At 41.0% G+C, this 27,085-nt stretch overlaps 1 protein-coding gene across 12 annotated transcripts in view; it reads right to left on the bottom strand.

Annotated features, from left to right (window-relative positions):
- Positions 1-3,273: 3,273 nt before the first annotated feature.
- GJC1 (gap junction protein gamma 1) overlaps positions 3,274-27,085 on the bottom strand; it is a 40,882-nt gene continuing 17,070 nt past the window's right edge. For 5 of the 12 annotated variants that reach the window (XM_082706386.1, XM_082706387.1, XM_082706382.1 and 2 more), the window contains exons 2-3: positions 10,028-10,103; positions 6,739-8,352 (exon numbers count right to left, since the gene is read on the bottom strand). In XM_082706386.1, coding sequence (XP_082562512.1) covers positions 7,142-8,332 — 1,191 coding nt within the window. In that variant the 5' untranslated portion in view covers positions 8,333-8,352; positions 10,028-10,103 and the 3' untranslated portion in view covers positions 6,739-7,141. Of the gene's footprint in view, positions 8,353-10,027; positions 10,104-22,276; positions 22,387-24,180; positions 24,319-26,292; positions 26,413-27,085 lie in introns of those variants that run through there. The other 7 variants (XM_082706390.1, XM_082706388.1, XM_082706384.1 and 4 more) reach the window with 4 other exon arrangements.

Raw genomic sequence — 27,085 nt, forward strand, 5'->3', positions numbered from 1 at the left:
AGTAGTGAATTTCACCACATGTGAAATTCTACCTTAAAATATTTTTTTAATGTTCTATTTATTTATTTGACAGACAGAGATCACAAGTAGGCAGAGAGGCAGGCAGAGAGAGAGGGGGAAGCAGGTGCCTGGTTGAGCAGAGAGCCTGATGTAGGGCTTGCTCCCAGAACCCTGGGATCATGCCCTGAGCTCAAGACAGAGGCTCTAACCCACTGAGCTACACAGGCGCCCCTACCTTAAAAGATTTTTAAACAACTGCCTAGAGAACTTAGATCTGATTACGAAGGCCTGAGATGTATCCAAGGAACCTACATTTTATTTTAAATATTTTATTTATTTATTTGACACACAGAGAGAGGAAATACAAGCAGTGGGAATGGGAGAGGGAGAAGCAGGCTTCCCACTGGGCAGGAAGCCCAATGCAGGACTCGATTCCTGGACCCTGGGATCAGGACCTGAGTCGAAGGCAGATGCTTACTGACTGAGCCACCCAGGTGCCTTGGAACCTACATTTTAATAGGCATTCCTGTTTCTTCCACAGGCGGCTCAACGGTCACATTTGGAAAACACGCTCTAGACAGCAAGGTTCCCGCAGCAAAGATCCACAGACCCAGACCCGCCTGCCCCCATGAGGAAGCCCCAGCAGCAGCTTCTGCCCCTCCAGGAAAAGCTCCAAGGGTGCTAGACAGAGCCACTGTGGAGACCGGGATTCTGTTCTCAGCTCTGCCTCAACCTCCAAATTTTTCACGCCCCTGGGTAACGTGCTTCCAAATTTGAGGTAACCAAAGGAGAGAAAACCCATAAACTATTGTATATTATAATTTATATAAGCCCTAGAAATAGTTTTAAACTCCACGTAGCAAAGATTTTTAACTCTGAGGACATCTTATCCAGGTGTTAGTTTCTGCTCTGATAGCAAATCTGCCAAAGAATCCACTTTCAGAAGGAAGAGAGGACCTTCCCTGCTTGGACAGCTTTCCCAACAGCTCACAAGTTCATTACCAAATATGGTTGGCTGACCAGTTTACAATCTGTGCTGCTGAGGGTGCGCTCTGTGCATGACCTACCAGCCAATCTCCTGTGTCTGCGGGAACAGAGGCCACGCTTGCAACAGATGCTACCCTCTCCTGCACTTCCCGCAGAGGGCAGATTAGCCATACCAAGATTGGGCTGGGTCTGTGGGAAACAGCCCTCCAGAAGGCGCTCCTCCTGGAGTAAAGGCCCTGAGAACGAAAGGGAGCCTGAGACAGGGTGTGATCCCAGTTTCTATGCTTAGACCTCATCCTTCCCGGATTAGGATGCCAGAAATAAGCCCGTCCATACAGCCACAGCACTGCCAGGGGTTGTAACTCAGCTGTGAAAAAGTGCAGGTTTTGAGCCCAAACATCTACTTGGATATCTTCCTGGTCGTGCATTCCCACTGAGATCAATTTACTGTGCAATGCCAGGTCCACAGGTTTTCGTATCAGGTTTTCTGCACAAACCATTAAGCTCTCAGGTACTATTTTACACAAAGAATGGGGTAAATACTCAATATGATACTTACTGGCAGCTGAGTTTTCAAGTTTGGGAAAAGATGCACTGACCACGAATTAATCTTAACTGTATGTGGCACAGACCCGTCTTCACGAGACGTGGCCACGAGCAGTCTGTCCCACCACTAAGTTTTACATCAACATACAGAACAAAATTAGCATTGGGTGATCTCTGGCACTAGAATGGTAATTCTTTAGCTGTTCATACAACATCTAAGCTGCACACCACATGACCTTCGATTGCTGGTTAAGAGATGAATTTCACATTTATTTATTTATTTTTTAAAAAGATTTTATTTATGTATTTGACAGAGAGAGATCACAAGTAGGCAGAGAGGCAGGCAGAGAGAGAGGAGGAAGCAGGCTCCCTGCTGAGCAGAGAGCCCGATGCGGGACTCGATCCCAGGACCCTGAGATCATGACCGGAGCCGAAGGCAGCGGCTTAACCCACTGAGCCACCCAGGCGCCCCTGAAGTTTACATTTAAATTACCTTAAATAACTGGAGGTCTTAGCTACCTTTTTCATATCCGTATGTTAACCACATCTAATACTTAGTGCCTGGGGAAGAGACTTCTCTAAGAGCTTTATTAAAGAAAACACAAGTGAGAATACAAAAGGAGAGTAAAATTGGGTGGCTCAGTTGTTAATTGTCTGCTTTCAGCTCAGGTCATGATTCCAGGGTCTTTTTTGGGGGGGGGGTAAAAGATAAAACTTATTTGAGTCACTGCTATGCAGATTTTCAAAGGAACCAAAGCCCTCATAGAACTGCCAAAGAAATCACCAAAGCCTGCGTTTATATACCAAAACTGTACAAATAAATCTTGACTCTCATAATAGAAAAAAATTTGTGCAAATTATAATTACTGATTAGGGAAAAGGCAAAGTATATATCGTGGGGGGGGGAACCCATCAAACCAAGTGGAAACGAAAGAGAAATATTCAACCATATGAGAGCAAGATGCTATGATTAAAATAAAATTAGACTTCTCAACGAAAGTATTTCATAAAAACATGAAATATTCTCTACTTGGCTTAAATAATTAAAACCACACTACAACCCAAAGTGTGTTATAACAGTAAGTATACTGATTGTGTAAGAGTGGCGACGGGAGGACAGCTCTTTCTAGCGCCTTCCTTAAAATGGTGTTACTTTTGGAGTTACGGGTTTATAGCTATAGCCTGATGTCAGGCATATTGTGGGGGAGGCTTCAGAAAGTCCTTGAAGAGCATGTGGCAGTGAACTGGGCTCCCATCTTTACTATCAAGTGAACTTTTTTCATTCTGCTTGAGAATAACTGCATATGGGAAATTATAGCTTATGATTGCTATATGCGGGATCGAGCCCCCTCATCGGGCTCCCTGTTTAGTGGGAGGGAAGCCTGCTTCTCCCTCTCCAGCTCCCCCCACCCCCAACTTGTGTTCCTTCTCTCATGGTCTCTGTCAAATAAATAAAATCTTAAAAAACAAAACAAAACCCAAAACAGTGTAATAAAAAACATTTCCAATCTTGGAAGCATATAGCCAAAGGTCTTGGCTGGCTCAACAAGCCAATCCTGAAATGCAAAATGCTTACTCCTTTTACTTCTGTAGAGGTTTTGCATGGGAGTAAGATTTTCTTTTGTTTGTTTGGACTCCTGTATTTTGCAATACTATGGATTGCTTCTTTAAGTTATGACTATTAAGGTGGAATATGCATGACCCAAACTCAACATCATTATTAAGAACAACACAATTGCATCAGGGACAACAAATAAAATCTTTTAATCTCTCCATGATCTGTGGCCAGAATGAGTGACAAGTATGCAATTCAACCTAATGGTTCTAACATTTGATGGTGACTACGAGTTATTACAGATTTAGAGTATAGAGATGAACTGAAGTTTTATTTCCAAATACTGTATAGGCGCCGGGGCTTTCTTATTTTCAGGTGGTAAGACCCTTCATCAGAGTACATGATTTTATGGAGATACAATTAATCTAATATTTGGAATCTTCCAATCAAAATGACTAGCAACTGTGTATCTTTGACTTCAGGTGCTTTTCTTCAGTCAGAAAAGACCCTTTTATAAAAAGGTTCTTGAAGTAGGTTCAAGTAGAACATACTTGCCTTTTACTGAAAGCTGGTTGGCCAAAAATTTATCATAAACTATAGATGTTATTTTTAGAGGTGTACTGTTTCTTATATGAGACAGAGGAATAAAACACGGACATTCATAAGCTGAAAGGGCAAAGCATTGGTATGACTAACGGGAGTTAACACTGAAGTCCATTCTTGGTATAGACTGCTTCAAGCGAGTGTTTCAAACCATCACTGACGCCCGAGATGGAGGGCACTGAAGGATGTCTTACTACTGTCAAGCTCTTCTGTCAACTCTCTTTTCCTTGAAGCTCCAGGTTCAGACAAATGACCCATAGATGATTTTTTTAGTATCTTTTACCAGAGGGTCTAACTACTTCATAACATTTTGGAGAAGCAAGCAGCTCCCGAAACTTGGAAAGGGCGAATAAACTGCTTAATTTCATACCATGGAGAAATGACAGAGTTAAGGTACCAAATGATGACATTTTTTCTCTTTAAAGACATAGGTGTCCTTCTGAAAGACAGATGGGTAAGAGTTGTTGGGACCGTGAAACATATTTTAGATGGCAAAGTTCATTATTATCAAAAAGTAATTCTAGAGATATTAGTCAAGGAAAATCCCCAGAAGAATGACTTCAAATGAGGTAACACACTTGTGGGTTTAAGTAAGCAAATATAGAGACAGGAAAAATGAAGTCATAAGCGAAGATGAAGCCACAAAGCGAACATTAACAATTCTTAGGCAAAAATGTATTCTAATTCTCCCTTTCAGTTTGACTAAGAAAGAAGTTTGTTTTATAATCTCTTCTGAATAACAGATTTTAACACAGATGATGAGCAAAAAGACACACCACATTTGAATAATTCTAATACCGTGTTAAGAAATATAAATGTGTTGACTGTTCCCTAGTTCTGGTGTGGGAAGACTAAGACCTTAACAATTTAGAAAAGTAGAGGTCACACGACAGACAGAGCAGGTCGATGCGGCAATCCAAAGGAACAGGATTTTGGTAAGAAAAAAAATACTGCTCACACGCTTTTTATACTAATAACTGCACGTTCCAGAATAACCAGAACAGCATTTTTAATAGAGTCAACGTCAACCCAATTAATGGGTTAAGGTAGACACTGGTAGGGCTGTCTTCCTAATGGAGGTCTGTGACATGCCATGAGGGGAAAATGGCTTTGGCCAACTCCCATGTTCAAAGGCTGAAAGAAATGTACCAGGAAAGCAGTGAGGGTTGGGAACTCCAGGTCATAATTAAAGCTCTGGCCAGAGAATAAAAAAAAATAGGTTTTTAAAGTGTGTGTACATGTGAAGTGACTTAGATGTTGAAGAAATTATCCAGATACAAAATAACATTCTCCTCAGAACAAGCCAAGAAGAAACGCCCAGGGCACTGTGTGCAGGAACTAAGTGGATGCTCCTGGCGCCGCACGTCTTTGCCTGGCATTTCTGCTCGGCTCCTTTCCCTCTCGGTCACTCCCGAGTCCCCAACCTTTCCGCTGGCGAAGCCACTCTGTTCTCCTTCAGGCTCTGTGTAGATGGATGCGAGTGTCTGTGTGTTTTCTGTCCTTTGATTAAGAAATCTCCTTGAAGCTCTAGAGACACAAGAATGAACTGATGGCTCTTCATCTTAGCTAAGCTTTGGTGTTTAAAATCTTGCTTGTTTTCTAAGAAGAATCACTTGAATTTCCTTATAAAACATGTAGTATGAAGGAAACTATGCGTGTTTACTAATCATCCGAGACATCAGGTCTCCTGTTCTTTGAAAATTCCCTTTTAGTCTCACCTGAGCTTCCTTCCTGCTTAAGACGTGTAGAGATTTCTAAGGAGCTTCTCTGGGCTAAAATTTATAGATTAAAAAAAAAAGAAAAGAAAAGAAAAGCAAAATAAGGGTTAACGCATGGCTAGAAGATCATTTTAAATTTTCTACTGAGTAGAACAAAGAAAGAAAGAAATGAAAAAGGAATGACCTAAGGGTGCTGCTCCAGGATTCTCCTAAATAATAAAGAACTGATGTTCTAAAACTAAGACATAAAAGTAGTACTTTGGGAATTCCAAAGTCAGAGGTGGCTTGCTTCGTCTTAGGAGAGTGACACACTCAAACGGAAATGCTCCCTAGGAAGCAAAAGCCCCTTCCTTTAAATCTTTACCAAATTCTTACTCAGATGCTTATACACTCAGAGACAAATAATGTGAACGTGATGCGAGAGCAAAGCTCTCCAACATAATCCAGGTCGGAAAACATCAATAAAATACTACAAATTAGGGGTGAACCCTCATGCTAGTCATTAACAAACAGATATGCCTATAAGGAATAAATACTGAAATTCTCTTTAGGTCTATTTACAGGCAGAATCCCTGTCCTCACTGGTTTTCACACAGAAATCCACACTGGCAGAAGTATAGAAATTTTAAGTTTTATAGTAAATTATAAAAACTTATTGAATTCAGATTTAGGCCTTTCTGCCATTCACAGTGCAAGAAGCTCTGAGTTTTCTTAGCCTATAGGGGAATTTTTGTATTTCTAATGTTAATATGTAAAGAAAATATCCATCACTGGTTTCTTGAGCAACCCAAGAGGCAGGTTAGAAACCTGCAAATCAGACAAATCAGGTCCACAACTGAACTGCAGTGTGGTGGGGCTCATTTCTGACGCTTCGCTGTGCAACAGGACTCTTCGTCACACCTCAGGACAGGGACTCTGCACTGCTACCAGGCTGGAGATACCTCTGTCTGCAAGCCTTTTGAAAGAACTTAAATTATATACACACCACCAAGGGAAATGCTGGTAATGCTTGGTAACTACAGGAATCTTGGAGGGAATCATTTATACCCTTTGAAAACACAAATCGGTTTTCAAAGATGAGATACAAGTCTCAGTACATGAATGAGACTCAAGAACCTCTTAAATAAAGGAGAAAAGACCCGAGCCTCCTGCTACTGTGGACTTTCTTTCCAAGACTAAAAACTGATGCTTCCTCCTCTGGTTCCTTACATATCTGAACTCTTCCTGGCAACACAAGAGGCACTTTTATTAGGTGTAGCATCTATGAAACCTTTAAACCCAGGGTTGCATTTGCTGAAACGTAATAACACTAGCCCAGTAGGCATTACCTTAAGGATTTTTTTTTCCTTTAATATAAAAGTATAACTACAGTGGTCCAATATACAAATACAAAAAAAATTCTCATACTAAAAAAAGTACCATAATACTGTACATACAAAAACTTTTCAACAAGAATGATTTAAATATATCTGTTCTTTTCCAGATCTGGAAGACATAAATGTAAAGTTCCATAACTGTATTATTGCTGGAATATGTGCCCAGGAACACTGTGTTTCCCCCTTTTCTTCCCCTTGTCCCAGCCCCGCTTTCAGAGTCCCCTGAGCTTGGATCATGAGCCAACAGCATCCCTGAAGATAACCAGAGCCAAATGTTTACTCAATGGAAGTCATTATTCAGTGAGCCGCTGCTTACCATGAACTATGAAAAGCACTGGTTTCAAGCCCTGCCAAGATTAAATCCAGACGGAGGTCTTCCCATCCCCTGATTTGCTACTAGCACTGCTCTTGTTGGACCCAGCTTTGGACCCTGCTTTGGCTTTTTTTTCTCGGGGTCCATGGGGGTTGTTTTGGTGACTGTAGGCCTGGATTGCGAGATCCAAGCGTTCCTGGGCCATTCTGATCTCCCGCTGCAGAGTCTCCAGGTCGGCTGGGAGGTTCTCCTCATGGCTGCCATACTGTTGTTCCTGGGCGATGTTGGCCTTGTTTTGCTTGTAGGCGATCTTAGCGTTGGACAGTTCGGTGTACTGTATCTGATCTGGTTTGACGGCAATGTTATAGCCAGGGGGAGCAGATGGAGTATTCCAAGTGAAAGGGTAATTATAAGCACCCGGATCTTCCAGTTCCCTCCTTTTACTGTTTAGCGAGTCTCGAATTGTCCCAAACCCTAAATGAAGCATTTCCCAAATGTTAAGCAATAGGCAAAGGCCTGTAACACCATACATTATTAGAAGGAAGATGGTCTTTTCAGTGGGCCTAGATATAAAGCAGTCGATTTTATGAGGGCAAGGAAGTCTGCTGCACACATAAAATGGGTGGACTTGGAAGCCATACAGGAAGTACTGCCCTATCAGAAAACCCACCTCAAACACGGTCCTTGCCAGCAACTGCAGCACGTAGATTTTCATAAGTCCATCTTCCCGAATCCGCCGTCGGCCATCATGCTTGGGTTTAGGTTGGTTCTGCTCCTTATTTTCTTTTTCACTCTCCAATTCCATTTCCGGATACATCATGGGATCCTCTTCATGGTCCTCTTCTGTTTCCTCCAGAGCCCGGTGCTGTTTCCAACGCATGGCATAGGGTTTGCTCCGAGCCGCCTTCTTGTCTGCTTCGCCGTGCTCCATCTTGGCGATCTTGTGGATGGCGTAGCCCAGGTACATCACAGACGGGGTTGCCACCAGGATGATCTGGAACACCCAGAAGCGCACATGGGAGAGGGGCGCGAAGGCATCATAGCAGACGTTCTCGCAGCCTGGCTGCTCTGTGTTACATACAAATTTGCTTTGCTCATCATAATAGATGGACTCCCCTCCTACAGCCGTAAGGACAATCCGGAAGACAATCAGTACAGTGAGCCAGATCTTCCCCACAAATGTCGAATGGTTGTGGATCTCCTCTAGCAGGCGTGTCAGGAAGCTCCAGCTCATGGTGACCGAACTGCTTTGCCCTGATAAAAATGGAAAAACCCCAAAGGAAAATCAACAAATTATTAAAATGATAGCATGAAGAGCACCTCACGCTCCACTATCTCACATAGAATAATACAGCTCAGTCTGTGAGCACTTGTTTGGGGCGCAGAACACTAGGAAGTCTGGCTGGCTTTCCGGTCTTCCCTTGTCCCAAAGGTCAAATTGTAGCTACCATCTGAGATATATTTCTCAGACTCAGCATACTGGATTCTTTATGTGTACTATCATGTCATAAGACTTATTTGTGAGATATAAATAAGAAAAAAGAACAAAGTGTAGCTTATTCTGTTCAGTCATGGTGAGATTATCAATAAAAACATAATGTGGAGGGCGCCTGGGTGGCTCAGTTGGTTAAGCAACTGCCTCCAGCTCAGGTCACAATCCTGGGGTCCTGGGTTCGAGTCCCAAATCGGGTTCCCCCAGCTCAGCAGGGAGCCTGCTTCTCCTTCTCCCTCTGCCTGCCACACCCCCCTGCTTGTGCACTTGCTCTCTCACTCTCTGTCAAATAAATAAATAAAATCTTAAAAACAAACAAACAAACAAACAGGCATAATGTGGACACTTGAGCTGGACTCCATTGTAAAGAGGCACTGTATGAGGAAATTTAAATTTTAGACCTGGTGACAAAGTATTAGAAAGAATTAAGGAGATGATACAGCTGCAAATAACTGGCAACGATCAAGAACTAAAACAAAAGACAGAAAGGAACTGGGAAGTCACTCCCTAGCTGGGCTGCACAGCATAACAGATTCTAGGATTCTCTATGTTGCTGTACTTTGTTTTTGGTAGATGTTAAAAATGTTTCCAAACTGAATTGAGGACATTAAATCCAATCAACAGGCAAATCCATTTGAAACAGCATTAAAAAAAAAAAATTTCTTTTTTTAATTATTTCTTTACTTGACACAGAGAGAGAGAGATATCACAAGAAGGCAGAGAGGAAGCCAAAGAGAAGGGGAAGCAGGCTCCCCGCTGAGCAGATTCTGATGCCAGGACCCTGAGATCATGATCTGAGCTGAAAGCAGAGGCTTAACCCACTGAGCCACCCAGGTGCCCCTGAAACTGCGTTTTCAAGGACAGCTTTATTCTGAGAGTCTTAGATCTCTGTCCAGAATCCTACTAAAAATCATCTAAATGAGGTGATGTATATAAAATTCCTAATACAGGCCACCTGGTTGGCTTAGTTGGTTGGGCCACTGCCTTTGGCTCAGGTCATGATCCTGGAGACCCAGGACTGGGTCCGCATTGGGTTCCCGACTCCACAGGGAGCCTGCTTCTCCCTATGACCTCCTCCCCTCTCGTGTTTTCTCACTCTCTCTCAAATAAAAATAAAATCTTGGGGCACCTGGGTGGCTCAGTGGATTGGGCCTCTGCCTTCAGCTCAGGTCATGATCTCAGGGCCCTGGGATTAAGCCCCACATCGGGCTCTCTGCTCAGTGGGGAACCAGCCTCCCCCCGCCGCCCTGCTTGCCTCTTTGCCTTCTTGTGACCTATCAGATAAATAAATAAAATCTTTAAAAATAAATAAATAAAATCTTTAAAAAAAAATTTAAAATCCCTAACGCAACACCTGACACAAAGCACACTTCTCTCTCCCAGTTTACTTTTGCAGATTATCGGTGATTATCAGCATGATTGAAGTTTATGCTTTACCTGTTATCCAGAACTTCTGTTACCCAGTACTTTCTTAGACAAATGATGTTTTGCTTACAACTTTTCCAGATTCCCTCTGGAAGGAAAAAAGACAAAAGAAGGTCACAAGCTTCCTCCCATAGAAAATAATGAATCATTAAAGTGCCATTTTCAGGAAGAAATGAAGTTTTCTATGGAGCGCAGGAATCAACCAGCATGAGCTAGAAACAGGCTTGAATTTCTTTCTTTCTTTTTTTTTTTTTTAAGAATTTATTTGTTTATTTGACAGAGATCACAAGTAGACAGAGAGGCAGGCAGAGAGAGAGAGAGGGAATCAGGCTCCCTGCTGAGCAGAGACCCCCGATGCGGGACTCGATCCCAGGACCCTGAGATCATGACCTGAGCAGAAGGAAGGCAGAGGCTTACTTAGCCCATTGAGCCACCCAGGCGCCCCAGGCTTGAATTTCAATACCACTGTTTATTCCTCCCAATGCATGCAGTAAAAAAAACTATGTTTAAAAGGAACCCAGAGATAATCTTAAGTCATTGTAGTCTAAGAAAATATGACAGGAAGATGAGTCATTTCTGGAAATCTGAAGCAGATCAACTCTGGCACCTATAGGAAAAAGCCAAGGCAGAAAAATCTCAACAAATTTAAAACAGGTCACAAAAAGCCTTGTGAAAATCTTCACCCTGGATGCTCTGAGCAGCTAATACCTCTCACCGGGATTTAAGCGGCCAACTGGGAGTAAGCTGTTTAGTTAAAACACCCAACAGCTGGCTCTCAGTCACTGGGACATCCGAATCCACATGGGGTGATTTATAAATTCACACAAAGAAACTGCTCACAGAAAGAAAACACCTGCATCTGTACTGTGATTAAAAAAATAAAATAAAATAAGTCCCAGGGGCGCCTGGCTGGCTCAGGTGGTGAACTATGCAACTCCTGATCTCAGGGTTATGGGTTCAACCCTGTGCTGGGTATAGAAATTACTTAAAAATAAAATCTTAAAGGGCGCCTGGGTGGCTCAGTTGGTTAAGGTACTGCCTTCAGCTCAGGTCATGATCCCAGAGTCCTGGGATTGAGTCCCACCTTCAGGCTCCCTGCTCCTTGGAGAGTCTGCTTCTCCCTCTGACTTTCTCCCCTCTCATGCTCTCTCTCACGGTCTCTCTCTCAAATAAATAAAATCTTAAAAAAAAAAAATCTTAAAAACAAACCAACCAACCAACCCAGGATAAAGTATTGTTTATTATCAAGTTCTACCAGCTCTGAGTAGCTGTGGCTAAGAGGCATCCATAAGGTGGCAAATTTGTTCACTGGCTATCATTTAATTTAATAAATTTAAAACAATCCATAAGTGTTACATGTTCATGGTAACTTAGAAAAATCTGGGGAGGGGGTTAAGATATAGGGAAAAAACCTAGAACGATTTTTTTTTCTTTTAAGATTTTATTCATCTGACAGAAAGACCACAAGTAGGCAGAGAGAGAGGGGGAAGCAGGCTCCTCGCTGAGCAGAGAGCCCGATGCAGGGCTTGATCCCAGGACCCTGAGATCATGACCTGAGCCACCCAGGCGCCCCTAGAGCGATTTTCAAAAGGTCAGTGAAAATAAGAAAAGATATTAATCCAGGCACCTACAAAATATGAGAGTATCTCCTTATATACAGAATCCGAGCACACAAGCATCTCACCATAGGACTTCAAGTACATTCCCAGCCCTAAAGTCTATGAGCTCAGCACTTCTTCTTTTTTTTTTTTTTTTTTTTAAAGATTTTATTCATTTATTTGACAGAGAGAGATCACAAGCAGGCAGAGGCAGGCAGAGAGAGAGGAGGAAGCAGGCTCCCTGCTGAGCAGAGAGCCTGATGTGGGGCTCGATCCCAGGACTCTGAGATCATGACCTGAGCCGAAGGTAGCGGCTTAACCCACTGAGCCACTCAGGCGCCCCGAGCTCAGCACTTCTCTCACTGAATACACAAGCTATAAAACCACAACATAGAAATATATATTCTTTAAATGGTGACATAACTCAAGTTTCCAACACGGAACTCCTGTCATGATTCACATCCAAGTTCAGACTGTTCCCAAATACCCCATCGAAAGCATTTCCCCGGAAGCCCGAAATTCTGTTTATTCCAGTGAGTCAAAATCATCAAAGTACTATTGTTAATTAGTTAGAAAATTCATCCTCTACACCTTCCTCCATACCAAAGACAAATGAATATCATTTTAAAAAAAGATTTTTAAAATTTATTTGAGACAGAGAGAGAATGAGCAGGAGGGGCAGAGGGAGAGAGCATCTGAAGCAGACTCCGTGCTGAGTGTAAAGCCTGACGTGGGGCTTGATCTCATGCGTCTGACATCATGACCTAAGCAGAAACTGAGTCAGCTGCTTAACTGACTGAGCCACCCCAACAAGTTATCTTTTTAGTAATTATTGCTATGAAAGAATCTCTCAACAGTTCACCATCTCATGTAATAATCTAAGTTCTTTGGGGGAGGAGGAATGGGGTATGTCCCTCAAACCTCATATAAGTTATAAAGCAGTGAAACACACCGGAAGCGAGCACTGCACATTGGCTAAGTTGTGGGGTAGGCCTAGAAAATGGTGAACCCTTAGAACCTGCTTTCCCAGGGGCATTTTTTTTTTTTTTTAAAGATTTTATTTTTTTATTTGACAGAGAGAGATCACAAGTAGGCAGAGAGGCAGGCAGAGAGAGAGAGGAGGAAGCAGGCTCCCTGTGGAGCAGAGAGCCCGATGCGGGACTCGATCCCAGGACCCTGAGATCATGACCTGAGCCGAAGGCAGTGGCTTAACCCACTGAGCCACCCAGGCGCCCCTCCCAGGGGCATTTTTAAGTGCCAAAGCACCCCACACCCACAGCTAGAGTGTAAGCAATGCTGTGTTTAGGAACTTAATTTCAGCATCTCATAAAAAGGGGCTTGGGAAATTTTCTTTCTAAAATAACCATGGGCTTCCTAAAATCAATGGCAGCCATCACTATTCTACTAAAGAGTCAACAGATTTGATACTCTTTCCAAATTCCTTTCCTTTCCTTGCAAACATTAAAGAGAACGGCTTAAATATCAGACTACACTGCTCCAAGGGTGTGTGGGGGGAGCAGCGGGGAGAGGGAGGGAGGTAATGAGAGAGCGAAAATGGAATGAGTAGAAGGGTGGGTTCTGGAATTGCCATTTCTAAGCAGAACATGTCATTACCAAGTGTGGTCTCATTGTGTTCTTGCTCTACTACAGTTCCCTCTCTTCTGCCGTTTTTTGCTCTGCTATCAGAAGCCTAAAATTCAGGACATAGTCTTTTCTGACTTCCCTGTTTCAGCAAACAGACATGGATAAGGAATGGGGAGTGAGAGTGTGTAATTTACCTGTGAATGGCTCTCATGAAAAAGGAAGAGTCATTTCCATACTCTCTATCTATGAAGGGAAGTGACAGAAGAGCATGTGACAAGTGGTGGTGAGAGGAGGGGGATGGCAAATACCTCAAAGTTTCTTGCTAAGAAAGCCCCAACTGACTTACACGTACTTTTGAACTTAATAGCTTTTTGAAAAAATAGATTCTTTATGCTTTTGTTGAATTTATCTATAGACAAATTCTAAGAAACGGTATTAGGTCACAGGAAATGTAAACCTGCATGGCTCTTGCTTTGTACTGTCATCCAACTTTCTTATTTATTTATTTATTTATCAATCAATCAATCAATCAATCAGTCAAATTAGGCTCCAGGCTGGGCGTGAAGCCCAAAGTGAATCTTGAACTCACAACCCTGAGATCAGCATGTGAGCTAAAATGAAGAGTTGGACGCTCATGGGCCCAGGGTCCTGGGATCTAGTCCCACATCGGGTTCCCTGCTCAGCAGGAAGCCTACTTCTCCCTCTTCCTGCTTGTGCTTTCTCTGTCAAATAAACAAACAAACAAATAAATATATTTAAAAAAAAAAAAGAGTTGGACCCTTAACCTTCAGAGCCACCATTGTCATCCAACTTTCTAAAAAGATCCCAGCAATTTACTAATGCCTGGCAAAGAACAATTACAATTTCACCTCAACCTCATCAGCACTGTTACGCTACTTCACACAGATGCCAATCGCATTTAAAAATTATGTCAATTTGTATGTTTTTTTTTTTTTAATTATAGACAGAGAGAGATCACAAGTAGGCAGAAGGCAGGCAGAGAGAGAGAGGGAAGCAGGCTCCCCGCTGAGCAGAGAGCCCGATGTGGGGCTTGATCCCAGAACCCTGAGATCATGACCCGAGCCGAAGGCAGAGGCTTAAACCACTGAGCCACCCAGGCTCCCCTGTATGTTGTTTTTTAAAAGATTTTATTTATTTGTCAGAGAAAGAGGGAGAGAGGCAGGGAGAGGGAGAAGCAGACTCCCCGCTGAGCAGGTGACTGATGGGGGCTCAATCCCAGGACCCTGGGATCATAACCCGAGTTGAAGGCAGACACTTAACTGATTGTCACCCAGGTGTCCTGAAAATTTTTTTTTAAGATTTTATTTTATTTTTTATTTTATTTTATTTTTTTAAAGATTTTATTTATTTATTTGACAGAGAGAGAGCACAAGTAGAGAGACAGGCAGAGAGAGAGAGAGAGAGGAAAGCAGGCTCTCCACTCAGCAGAGAGCCCGATGCGGGACTCGATCCCAGGACCCTGAGATCATGACCTGAGCCAAAGGCAGCGGCTTAACCCACTGAGCCACCCAGGCGCCCCTAAGATTTTATTTTAAAGTAATTGCTAAACCCAACATGTGGCTCAAACTCACAACCCCAAGATCAAGAGTTGCATGCTCTACTGAGTCAGCCAGGCGCCCCAGGCGCCCCTCAGTTTTTTTTAAAAAAATATTATTTATGGGGCGCCTGGGTGGCTCAGTGGTTTGGGCTGCTGCCTTTGGCTCGGGTCATGATCTCAGGGTCCTGGGATCGAGCCCCGCATCGGGCTCCCTGCTCCGCAGGAAGCCTGCTTCCCTCTCTCTCTCTCTCTGCCTGCCTCTCTGCCTACTTGTGATCTCCGTCTTTCAAATAAATAAAAATAAAATTAAAAAAATATATATTATTTATTTATTTATTTGATAGAAAGCACCAATAGGGGCGCCTGGGTGGCTCAGTGGTTTGGGCTGCTGCCTTCGGCTCGGGTCATGATCTCAGGGTCCTGGGATCAAGCCCCACATCGGGCTCTCTGCTCAGCGGGGAGCCTGCTTCCCTCTCTCTCTCTCCCTCTCTGCCTGCCTCTCTGCCTACTTGTGATCTCTGTCTGTCAAATAAATAATTAAAATCTAAAAAAAAAAAAAAAAAAAAAGCACAAATAGAGAGGCAGGCAGAGAGAGAGGAGGAAGCAGGCTCCCCAATGAGCAGAGAGCCGGATGTGGGATGTGGGACTCGATCCCAGAACCCTGGGATCATGACCTGAGCCGAAGGCAGAGGCCTCAACCCACTGAGCCACCCAGGCGCCCCCAGTTTTTGTTTTTAATGTATCAGGATACGGTTATCCCATATCCACCCCCCTTCACTGACTTATTTCTAGACTTTTGCCCATTTATTTGGAGAATGTATTCTCAACATAGTATAGACAGACATTAACCATCTGACCTCTAATGTAAACACTTCAGTTTATCGTCTTGCTTCAAATTTTCTTATTTTATATAGTCTCATCGATCAATTTCTTGATTAAATTCAAAGGTGGAAAAACTATTTTTTTCTAGGACGAATTTTTAAGTAAAGAATACTGCAATTTGGGCACCTGGGTGGCTCAGTGGGTTAGAGCCTCTGCCTTCAGCTCAGGTCATGATCCTAGGATCCTGGGATCGGGCCCCCAATCAGGCTCTCTGCTCAGCGGGGAGCCTGCCTCTCTGCCTACTTGTGATCTCTGTCAAATAAATAAATAAAATCTTAAAAAAAAAAAAAAAAGAATACTGCAATTCATGGTAGCCCATAATTCAAAAAGACTCACACACACACACAAACACACTAAAGAAAATTATGTTTGCTTATATAACATTTATTGGGCAGAAACCAAATGTGCTATTTTTAGTCCATTTTCCAAATAACTACAAGTTACAAATCTACCTTGTCTTGTACTAGAAAACAATTTTCTAAATTAGTTGGCATAAACATGGTAATAAATTACCTAATTCCCTTCTAAATTCTTTGTATTTGAAGTTTCTACAGTTATACCCTAATAGGATCAAGTCCAAGTTAACCACATTTTTCTGTAAAAAAAAAAAAAAAACTCACAGGATTTTTGAAGATTAAATACAAAGCATATTACTTGGATTATTCCAGGAGGCAGATTATATGACTAGATCCCTTCTAAAAATGAAGAAGTCTAGAAAGCATATAAAAGTTGCCCAAGATCATACAGTTATTAAACAGGTGAAGCTAGGCCTTAACCACTAATAAAGAATTACATTACAGATGAAACTATATATAGGTTCCATGTGAACACAGATGGGAGGAACTAAACCCAATCTTTGGCATCAGTATTAAACTAAATAATAAGGGGCACCTGGGTGGCTCAGTTGTTAAGTGTCTGCCTTCCATTCAGGTCATGATCCCAGGGTCCTGAGATCCAGCCCCACTTTAGGCTCTCTTGGCTTAGGAGGGAGCCTGGTTCCCCCTCTGCCTGCCTCTCTGCCTACTTGTGATCTCTCTCTGTCAAAATAAATAAATAAAATATTTTTTAAAAAAGAACTGAAAACTACTAAATGGTTAATAACTGATGATGAGTGGTGAATACAGTATACATACCAATAAACCTTCATACCACCAATCTACCAAAACTACTTACCAAAGATAAGTTCTACACTGCCAAATTCAATGGTCAATTCTCTTATTCAACCTTTTTAAAAAAAAGATTTTATTTATTTGACAGGCAGAGAGGCAGGGAGAGAGGGGAAGGGAAGCAGGCTCCCGATGCGGGGCTTGGACCCCAGACCTTGAGATCATGACCTGAGCGGAAGGCAGAGGCTTTAACCCACTGAGCCACCCAGGCGCCCCTCTCTTATTCAACCTTTTAAGCTATATTTGATACACCTGATCACTCCTTCCTCTCTGAAATACTCCCCGTGCCCCCACACCTGTGGTTTCCCTGGTGTCATGGTCCTCTGGCTATTATTTTTCCTTTTTTTTTTTTTTTTAAAGATTTTATTTATTTATTTGAGAGACAGTGAGAGAGAACATGAGCAAGGAGAAGGTCAGAGGGAGAAGCAGACTCCCCATGGAGCTGGGAGCCCGATGTGGGACTCGATCCTGGGACTCCAGGATCATGACCTGAGCCACCCAGGCGCCCCTGGCTATTATTTTTCAATTTCCACTTCAGTCTCACTTCTCCTTTGAAAACTTCTAAATACATATCCTGATCTTTATCCTATCTTATTAGCCTACCCTCCTCAGTCTTCTTTGTGGGTTCCTCCAACCAGAATTCAAGCTGGAAGGGATGTCACATTTGCTTTAACACCTTCCTTGAACTTTAGACTGGAAATTCAACTGCTACTTGACATCTTCTCTTGGATGTCTAATAGGCACCAAATTTAACATACCCCAAACCAATCCTCCTATCCTCTAAAGACCGACTCTGTCTTCAGTTATCCAAATCTAAGTAAATGCCTCCACCATTCATGTAGTTCCTCTAGCCAAAAACCTTCAAGTCAGCCTCACTCCTTTTATCACTTCAAGCCAAGCTACTAGTAAATCCTATTAATTTTATCTTCAAAATATATCCACAGTCCAACCACTTATTACCACCTCCATGACAACCACTCTGATCCAAGTCACCTTCATTTCTAACAAAGACTACGGTAAAAGCAAAAGTCTTCTTCATTTTTTTTTTTTAAAGATTTTTTATTTATTTACTTGACAGACAGAGACGTGGGGCTCGATCCCAGGACCCTGAGATCATGACCTGAGCCGAAGGCAGCGGCTTAACCCACTGAGCCACCCAGGCGCCCCAAAGCAAAAGTCTTCTAACTGGCCCCCTAGCTTATGATCTTATCCCTTTCAAATCTATTCTCCAAAAAGCAACCAGAGTAAAGCTTTAAAAAGTAAGTCAGGGGGCACCTAGGTGGTTCAGTGATTTGGGCCTTGGCCTTTGGCTCAGGTCATGATCTCAGGGTTCTGGGATTGAGTTCTGTGTTAGGCTCTCTGCTCAGCGGGGAGCATGCTTCCCCCTCTCTCTGCCTGCATCTCTGCCTACTTGTGATCTCTCTGTCATATAAATAGATAAAATCTAGGGGAAAAAAAATAAAAAAATAAAAAGTCAGTCAGATCATTTCCCTTTTCTGCTCAAAACTCTTGGAATAAAACCAAAAATCTTTATCACAGTCTGTAACACCCCCTGTCATACAGCCACAGCTCACTTTCTGGTTGCATACTCCTTCCATTCTCCCTTTTGCTCATTCTGACTCAGGAACACCTGCATCCTATCCTCCTCAGATCATACCTAATATGCCATGCTTTCGTCTCAAGACTTCTACACTTGTTATTTTCACTGCTTTGAACACTGTTTGCATAGCTTGTTGGCAGGACTGTCTCATTCAAGTCTGCTCAAATGTCACCTCCATAATGAAATGTCCCCCAGGGGCAGCTGGTTGGTTCAGTCAGTAGAACACGCTACTCTTGATTTTGGGGTTAAGTTCAATCCTCATGCTGGGCATACTTAAAAAATAAAACAAAACAAACAAAAAAAACTTTTAAAAAATAGTAGTAATAAAAAAAGAGACCTCCCCCAGACCAGCCCCTTTACTCAGCTTTAATTTTCTTTATAAGCACTTAACTCTCAAAAAATATATATATTTCTTATTTATAATTTCATTGTTTATAGAATAGAAGCTCTCTGAGGGCAGAATTTTGTTCCTTTATCCCTAGTATCAAAAACCCTATGAGAGGGCGCCTGGGTGGCTCAGTTGGTTGGACGACTGCCTTCGGCTCAGGTCATGATCCTGGAGTCCCGGGATCGAGTCCCGCATCGGGCTCCCGGCTCCATGGGGAGTCTGCTTCTCCCTCTGACCTTCTCCTCGCTCATGTTCTCTCTCACTGTCTCTCTCTCAAATAAATAAATAAAATCTTAAAAAAAAAAAAAAAACCTATGGCCTGACAAAGGGTGGTAGGTGCTCAATAAGTATCTGTTCAATAAATAAATTCAAACATTTGGAAAAATAAAAATGCTGGTGATAAAGTAACTGAAAAATATAGGATACAGGGGTGTCCGGGTGGCTCAGTGGGTTAAGCCTCTGCCTTTGGCTCAGGTCATGATCCCAGGGTCCTGGGATCTCGCCCTGCATTGGGCTCTCTGCTCAGCGGGGAGCCTGCTTCCTCCTCCTCTCTGCCTGCCTCTCTGTCTACTAGTGATCTCTCTCAAATAAATAAATAAAATCTTTAAAAAAAAATCTTTTTTTTAAAAAAAATATTTTATTTATTTATTTGACAGACAGAGATCAAAAGTAGGCAGAGAGGCAGGCAGAAGCAGGCTCCCTGCTGAGCCAAGAGCCCGATGCAGGGCTTGATCCCAGGACCCTGGGATCATGACCTGAGCTGAAAGCAGAGGCTTTAACCCACTGAGCCACCCAGGTGCCCCTAAAAAAAAAAATCTTAGAAGAGGGGCTCCTGGGTGGCTCAGTTGGCTGAATGACTGCAATGCAGGCACACCAAATAAAATATTTTTTAGATTTTATTTCTAAGCAATCTCTACACCAATGTGGGGCTCGAATTCACAACCCTGAGATCAAGAACTGCACACTCCACTAACCAGATGCTAACTAGCCAGATGCCCCTTTGTTAACTCTTTTATAGGTAAAGACCTAATTTTGCTATCATATAAAGAGTTACAAAAAAGAAAAACAAAACAAAACAAAAAACCCAACAACAACAACAAAAAAAAAAAACCCCAAACTTACAAACAAAAAACCCCACCCATCAATCCAACAGAAAATAGGCAAGGTACACAAACACACATTCCATGGCAAAACCCCCCTATAAGTTCACTTTAAAAAAGATGCACAACATGGATGAACCTTGAAAAAATAAAGCTAAGTGAAATAAGTCAAACACAAAAAGGTCAAATTTTATAGGATTCAATTTATATGAAATGCAAATCCAGAGACAGAAAGATTAGTAGTTGTCTGGGGCTTTGATTAATAGACTGTGACTATTAATGGACACAGGGTATCTCTTTGGGATGATGAAAATTTGACAGGGGTGACAGCTACACAACCTTCTGAATACACTAAAAAATCACTGAACTGTACACCTTAAAAGGATGAAATTTAAGGCATGTGAATTATATCTCTAAAATAAAACAAATTACTTTGAGATATAATTCTTTTATCATGTTGATAAAAATAAAACAGTTGGGGAGAAATAGATTTCTCATACATCATTGATGGGAGTGGTATAACTTCTTCTTTTTTTTTTTTTTTTAAAGATTTTATTTATTTATTTGTCAGAGAGAGAGCGAGCGAGAGCGAGCATAGGCAGACAGAGTGGAAGGCAGAGTCAGAGGGAGAAGCAGGCTCCCTGGGGAGCAAGGAGCCCGATGTGGGACTCTGATCCCAGGACGCTGGGATCATGACCTGAGCCGAAGGCAGCTGCCTAACCAACTGAGCCACCCAGGAGTCCCAGGAGTGGTATAACTTCTGATGGCAAATTGGCAAGATCCAACAAAAGTATAAACGCACCTATCCTTTGACCTATAATCTCACTTTTGGGAATAATCACATTATTTTTATAATGGACTCAAATGTCCACTATCTAGCAATGGTTAAATTCACTATGGTCTATCTACACAAATAAGGAAGAATGCTCTCCCTGTATAGAAAGACATTCAAGACATTTAATCAGTGGAAATAGCAAGGTATGTAAGTATATATTTAGGCATGCCTTTTATGTAGAGAGGAAAAAAAATTCCAATGTGTTTTTCCTTTTATTTCTATAAAGACACACAAGGGGGTAATGGGCTGGCTCAGTTGGAAGAGCATGGGACTCTTGATCCCGGAGTTGTAGTTTCGAGCCCCACACTGGGTGTAGAGATTACTTAAATGAATAAACAAACTTAAAAAAAAAAAAAAAAAAAAAGGCTTACAAGGACATGAAAAAAAACCAACAAAAGTACGAGAGTAAGGAGGACACGGTAGAATCAACACTTTTGATTATATATCTTTTTAATTTTTATTTTTTAAATCTTTTTAGAAAGATTTTATTTGAGAGACACACACAGAGACAGAGAGAGAGCAGTGGGAGGGGTAAACAGAGAAGCTGACTCCTCACTGAGCAGGGAGCCCAATGCTGTACTTGATCCCAGGACACTGGAATCAAGTGTGATCCCAGGACACTCAGCTGAAGGTAGACGCTTAACCAACTGAGCCACCCAAGTGTCCTATATATCTTTTTTTAAAAAAAAAGATTTACTTAAGAGAGAGAGTGTGTGCGCAAGCGAGCACAGGTAGGGGCAGAGAAAAAGGGAGAAAAATCTCAGATGCCCCGCTAAGGGTGGAAACCAAGATGGGGCATCAACTCAGACCCCGAGATCGACCTGAGCTGAAACCAAGAGTCAGTCTCCAACTGACAGAGCCACTCAGGTGCCCCTATGCATCCTTTAATATTGTCTTGGTTTTTTTTGAACTAAATGAATATATTAGCTTTTAAAAGAAAATACCTCGAAAGGCATTCCGTGCCCTATAGAATAAAGTCTGCTTGAGATTAAAAAAAAAATTCTTTTGTAACTTTTTAACAAATTCTTCTTCAAAAACCTCAATGTTTTGTGTTCATCTTAATGTGTTTTACTTCAAATTGAAGAAATTCATTATTTGTATTAATTCACACTATGCACTTTCATATATGAATTGTTATGATTTGTTGTTTCCTCTATTAAATCCACTTTCCCCAAGGCACCTGGGTGGCTCAGTCAGTTAAGTGTCCGCCTCCCCACACGGCCTCTCACACTCCCCCTGCTTGTGTTCTTTCTTTCGTTGTGTCTTTAATAAATAAAAATAAATAAATAAATTTAAATCTCTGCTCATTGACTTTTCCTCAACGTTAAGTATTCTCTTCTCCCACCCTGAGATCACGAGTTTCACGCTCTACCAAGTAAGCCAGGCAGGCAACCCTCCTCCGCTTTAAAATGTCTTTCCACAATTTCTTACCTGGAAAATTTCATCCTTTAAGATCTAATCAAAGGTCACTTCAAGTTTCCTTGACCTCCTCAATCAACCAACCCCCAAAGCCCATAATAATTCTTCATTCCCACAGTACCAGGACTTACTCTATTAAATCAACATTAGTGATAACTGGTTTCTTCTGCTGGAATAGGAGTTCCTTGATGTCTGGAAAGTCTGTTTCTTTAAATTTTCTGGACACTTAGCCCCTAGTATGCTGCCCAGGACACAAAAAGCACTCAATGAATGTGTGCTATATTAAACAGAAGATTTGAATGAATATGTATTAAGTAGAAAATGTAAATCATGTTCACTGATACAATCATATTTCAGGACAGAATACAATGAATAGTATAAAAGTACGAAACATGAAAATACTTAGAGAAGGAAGTGCCTGGGTGACTCAGTCGGCTAAGTGTCTACCTTTCACTCAGGTCATAATCCCAGGGTCCTGGGATGGAGCCCTGAATCAGGTTCTCTGCTCAGTGGGTAGCCTGTTTCTCCCTTTCCCTCTGCCTGCTGTGCCCCATCCTTGTGCTTGTTCAAGTCAAACAAACAAACAAGATCTTAAACAAAACCAAAAACCAAAACCAAAAAAACCTCAGAGAAGGGAAAGAGATAATTCTCTCTTCAAAAATTCTAAAGCTTTTGATCTGTATTACCAAATTACCCCTCCAAAAAGCTGGTACCTACTTATATCTCCACTACTAGAGTATGAGAATGCTGGTTTCCTCACTCCCTCACCAATAATTTCAATATATATATATATACATATATATATATATATATATTTTAAAGATTTTATTTATTTATTTGACAGAGATCACAAGTAGGCAGAGAGGCAGGCAGAGAGAGAAAGAGGAGAGGAGGAAGCAGGCTCCCCACTGAGCAGAGAGCCCAATGTGGGGCTTGATCCCAGGACGCTGGAATCATGACCTGAGCTGAAGGCAGAGGCTTAACCCACCGAGCCACCCAGGTGCCCCAATTTATATATATACATATATATATATATTTTTAAAAGATTTTATTTATTTATTTGACAGAGATCACAAGTAGGCTTTAACCCACTGAGCCACCCAGGCGCCCCTTAATATATTTTTTAAGAAACAAAGTTTGGGTTAATAGGAGTTTAAATTGGGGCACCTGGGTGGTCCTGGGATAGCGTCCACATCAGGTTGCCTGCTCAGCAAGGACCTGGCTTCCCCTCTGCCCTGCCATGAACCCTGCTTGTTCACTCGCACTCTCTCTCTGACAAACAAATAAATAAAATCTTAAACAAAAAAACCCGTAAGATACATCACATCACCCATCAGAATGTGTATCACAGAACAAGAAAAGAGCAAGTGCTGACAAAGCTGTGGAGAAAGTGAAACCTTTGCTGGGAATCTAAAATGGTGCAGCTGCTACAGAGAAAACAGTATGGTTATAATTTCCTCAAAATATTAAATATACAACTACCATATGATCTCCAGCAATTCTCCTTCTGGGTATATACCCAAAGAAACAAAAGCAGAGACTCAAACAGATTCTGTGTACTCATGTTCACGGAATTATTAACAAGGGCCAAAAAAGGTAAGAAGCAACCCAAGTGTCCACCGCCAGATGAATAAACAACACAGGACATTTTGTTAATATACAATGGAATGTTCTTCAGCCTTGAAAGGAAGGAAATTCTGACACATGGATGAAGCTTGACAAAATTATGCCAAGTGAAAGTCAGTCACAACAGGACAAATGTTATATGATTCCAGTTACATGAAATAGCTACACTAAGCAAATTCATAGAAACAAAACAAAATGGTGATTGCCAGGAGCTGAGAGTAACAGGGAACTATATTTAATAGGTATAGTTTCTGTTGGTAAGATTCAGAAGTTTGGGAGATGGTTGTATAATGATGTAAATTTACTTAATGCCACAGAACTTAAAAAATTGGGTAAAATGATAAATTTTATGTTAAGTATATTTTACCACAATAAAAAAGGATAAAAAAAGTTTTAGACGATGGGCCACCTGAATGGCTCAGTCAGTTAAGCATCTATCTTCAGCTCAGTTCATGACTCCAGGGTCCTGGGATCCAGCCTAAGTTGGGCTCCCTGCTCAGTGGGGAGCCTTCTTCTTCTTCCTCTCCCTCAAATAAATAAATAAAATCTTAAAAAAAAAAAAAAAAAAGTTTTAGACTAAAATTCATTCACTCAATTGGTATTCACCTACCATCAAGAAGCTTGCAATCCAGCAGTTTATAAGAAATTTACACTTAAAAAAAAAAAAACTACAGTTGTATTCAAGAGATAGTTAATATACAGTTATATAAATAAAAACAATTTTTAAAAATACAGTTACATATGCCAAGCAACAAAGGAGTAGCGGAAGCTAACTAGAATCATCTGTTAAAGTTTAAACATTTTAGAGTATAGTAACACTACAGGGAAACACTTTACTTTTCAGTTTATCTGATTCATTTTTTCCACTGCAAGCTCTTCACTATTATGTTGGCCACAAAAAACAACTGTTAATCTAAAAATATCACTTTAATATATATATATCTTTGGAAATGACTCTCTAGTACTCATGTTAAAAAAGCTCCCAAGGGTTCCAGATCAATAATTTAAAAACCCAGTAACTTATCCCTTGTCAATTTTTAGTCTTACTAAACTATTATAACCAGGAAATTTAAAATTTTAAAGTAGGTAGTGCTATTCTAAATGTTTTGCAAATCCAACAACGAAGTCCAAATGGATCAGAGCCAAGCTTTAATCTCCTTCTAATTTAAAAAAAAAAAAAAAAACCCCAAACCTATCATAAGCCAGATTTTAAAATCTTAGTTTCTTTTTAAAATAAAAACAAAGTCCAGGATGAAATAAAATTAATTTTCTAGAATAGTCATTCCTAATGTTGAATTTTATGAAACCAAGATGAAGTAAGCACTGAACTAGGAGCCAAGAGATTTTAACAGGCGCTTCAGGAGTATTTCTTTCCATTTTTTCATTTGTAAAATAAGTGGAGAATATCAGATGATTTCTAAGGTCCTGGCTATTAACACTTGATGAAAATCACCTCAGGCAGAATAAAACAAAAACAAAAACAAAAAAAACCCAAGCCAACCATCAAATTATGTGGAATTCAGATCTCTAGGGAGCAAGAAAGAGGTGAACTAACTGCAGTGAAATTAACAATGATAAGATGACAAAGTGTCAAGAAGGCACTTCCCCAACAAGTCATCCCAGAAAATCTGTGGTTAAATCATGCTAAAAGATTTCAATACCGACTCACCATGATTCTAAAATATTAACTATCTGGGTATCCCGGGTCACAAGCTGAGCAATCCACTAAGAATCGTGCTAGTGACTCACACTCCTGAATGAGACTGCTTTATGTACAGAGACAAGGAATCAATTAAAGGGTTTACAATGAAGTTTTGTTCAACTGGAAATGTTTTAAGTGGAAGTTAATTCTGCATGAGCGGTAATAGATGTTTAATAACTAGCTAGTGACAATTTCCAAGCAAAAGCATTATGGCAGTTCACTAGCAAACAGTAATCTATGTATTACAAACATAAAAACAACTTGTTTTCAAAAGAGCTCTTGGCTATGGACAGTATTTGAGAAACACAATATAATTTGTTGTGAGTCGAATTATAAAACCTAGTAGAGAGAATGTAGTTTGAAATCTTGGCTCTGTTAACCAACAAGGATACAAAATACATCACTGTGGGCTGAAGTGTCAATTTGTGCTGGCAAAAAGCCACTCTATTTGAATCTAAGAACCTTCAGGAACCAGCTGGAGAAGTATGAGTAACCTGGGAATAATGCGTTCATTCACATCCTAAGTGGTACTATCTTCATGTAAAAAAGGACAGTATTGGTACACTTGCCCAAAACAGCTTGAGTTTAGGTCAAATCAACTGTCTGAATAATAATCACTCTAGGAGAATGAACACCTCTAAGACAAAACAAAAAATGTGTAACATTTCCAGTATGACTAGGTTCACAGCATAAAATTTGCAAAAAAACAAAAACAAAAAAACCACAAAAAAAAAAAAACCACAAAAAACCCCTATCATCCACTAATGGTGAGGGCAGTCTGGTATAACTTCTCTGGAAGGTACTGTGGTTAATACTTACTGGGAACTTTAAAGTGTTTACATTCTGGGGTGCCTGGTTGGCTCAGTCAAAGAGCATGCGACTCTTATCTTGGGGTCGTGGGTTCAAGCCCCACGCTGGGTACAGAGACTACTTAAAACAACAACAACAAAAACTTAGAAAAAAAGAAGAAAATATTAAGGTGTTTATATTCTTTGATCAGTAACTTCACATCTAGTAATTTATCTAAAATAAATGACCAAAAATAAGACAAATTTTATGCAATTTAGGATATAACCTCATGACAAAATACTGCACAACTACTATAAATATTGTTTTAGAGTAGAAATCACAAAATTCAAATGTATACAATTTTCTAAAGACAAAAAATAGACTAGTGGTTGCCTAGATCTGAAAGGTATGGGACAGGGGGAAACAGGGAGTGATCCCTAGTAAGTAGGGGGTTTCTTTTTGGACAATGAAAATATTCTAAAATTAAATTGTGCCATGGCTCCCCAACCCTGTTAATACACTGAAAATTTTGAATTGTACACTTTATTTTTATTTTTTTTAAAGATTTTATTTATTTATTTGACAGAGAGAGATCACAAGTAGACGGAGAGAGAGGCAGGCAGAGAGAGAGAGAGAGAGAGGGAAGCAGGCTCCCTGCTGAGCAGAGAGCCCAATGCGGGACTCGATCCCAGGACCCTGAGATCATGACCTGAGCCGAAGGCAGGGGCTTAACCCACTGAGCCACCCAGGTGCCCGAATTGTACACTTTAAATAGGTTACTGTACAGGGTATGAGTTATATCTCACTCAAGCTATTTAAGGTA

Source organism: Mustela nivalis (assembly GCF_964662115.1).
Source record: "Mustela nivalis genome assembly, chromosome: 17".
NCBI lineage: Eukaryota > Metazoa > Chordata > Mammalia > Carnivora > Mustelidae > Mustela > Mustela nivalis.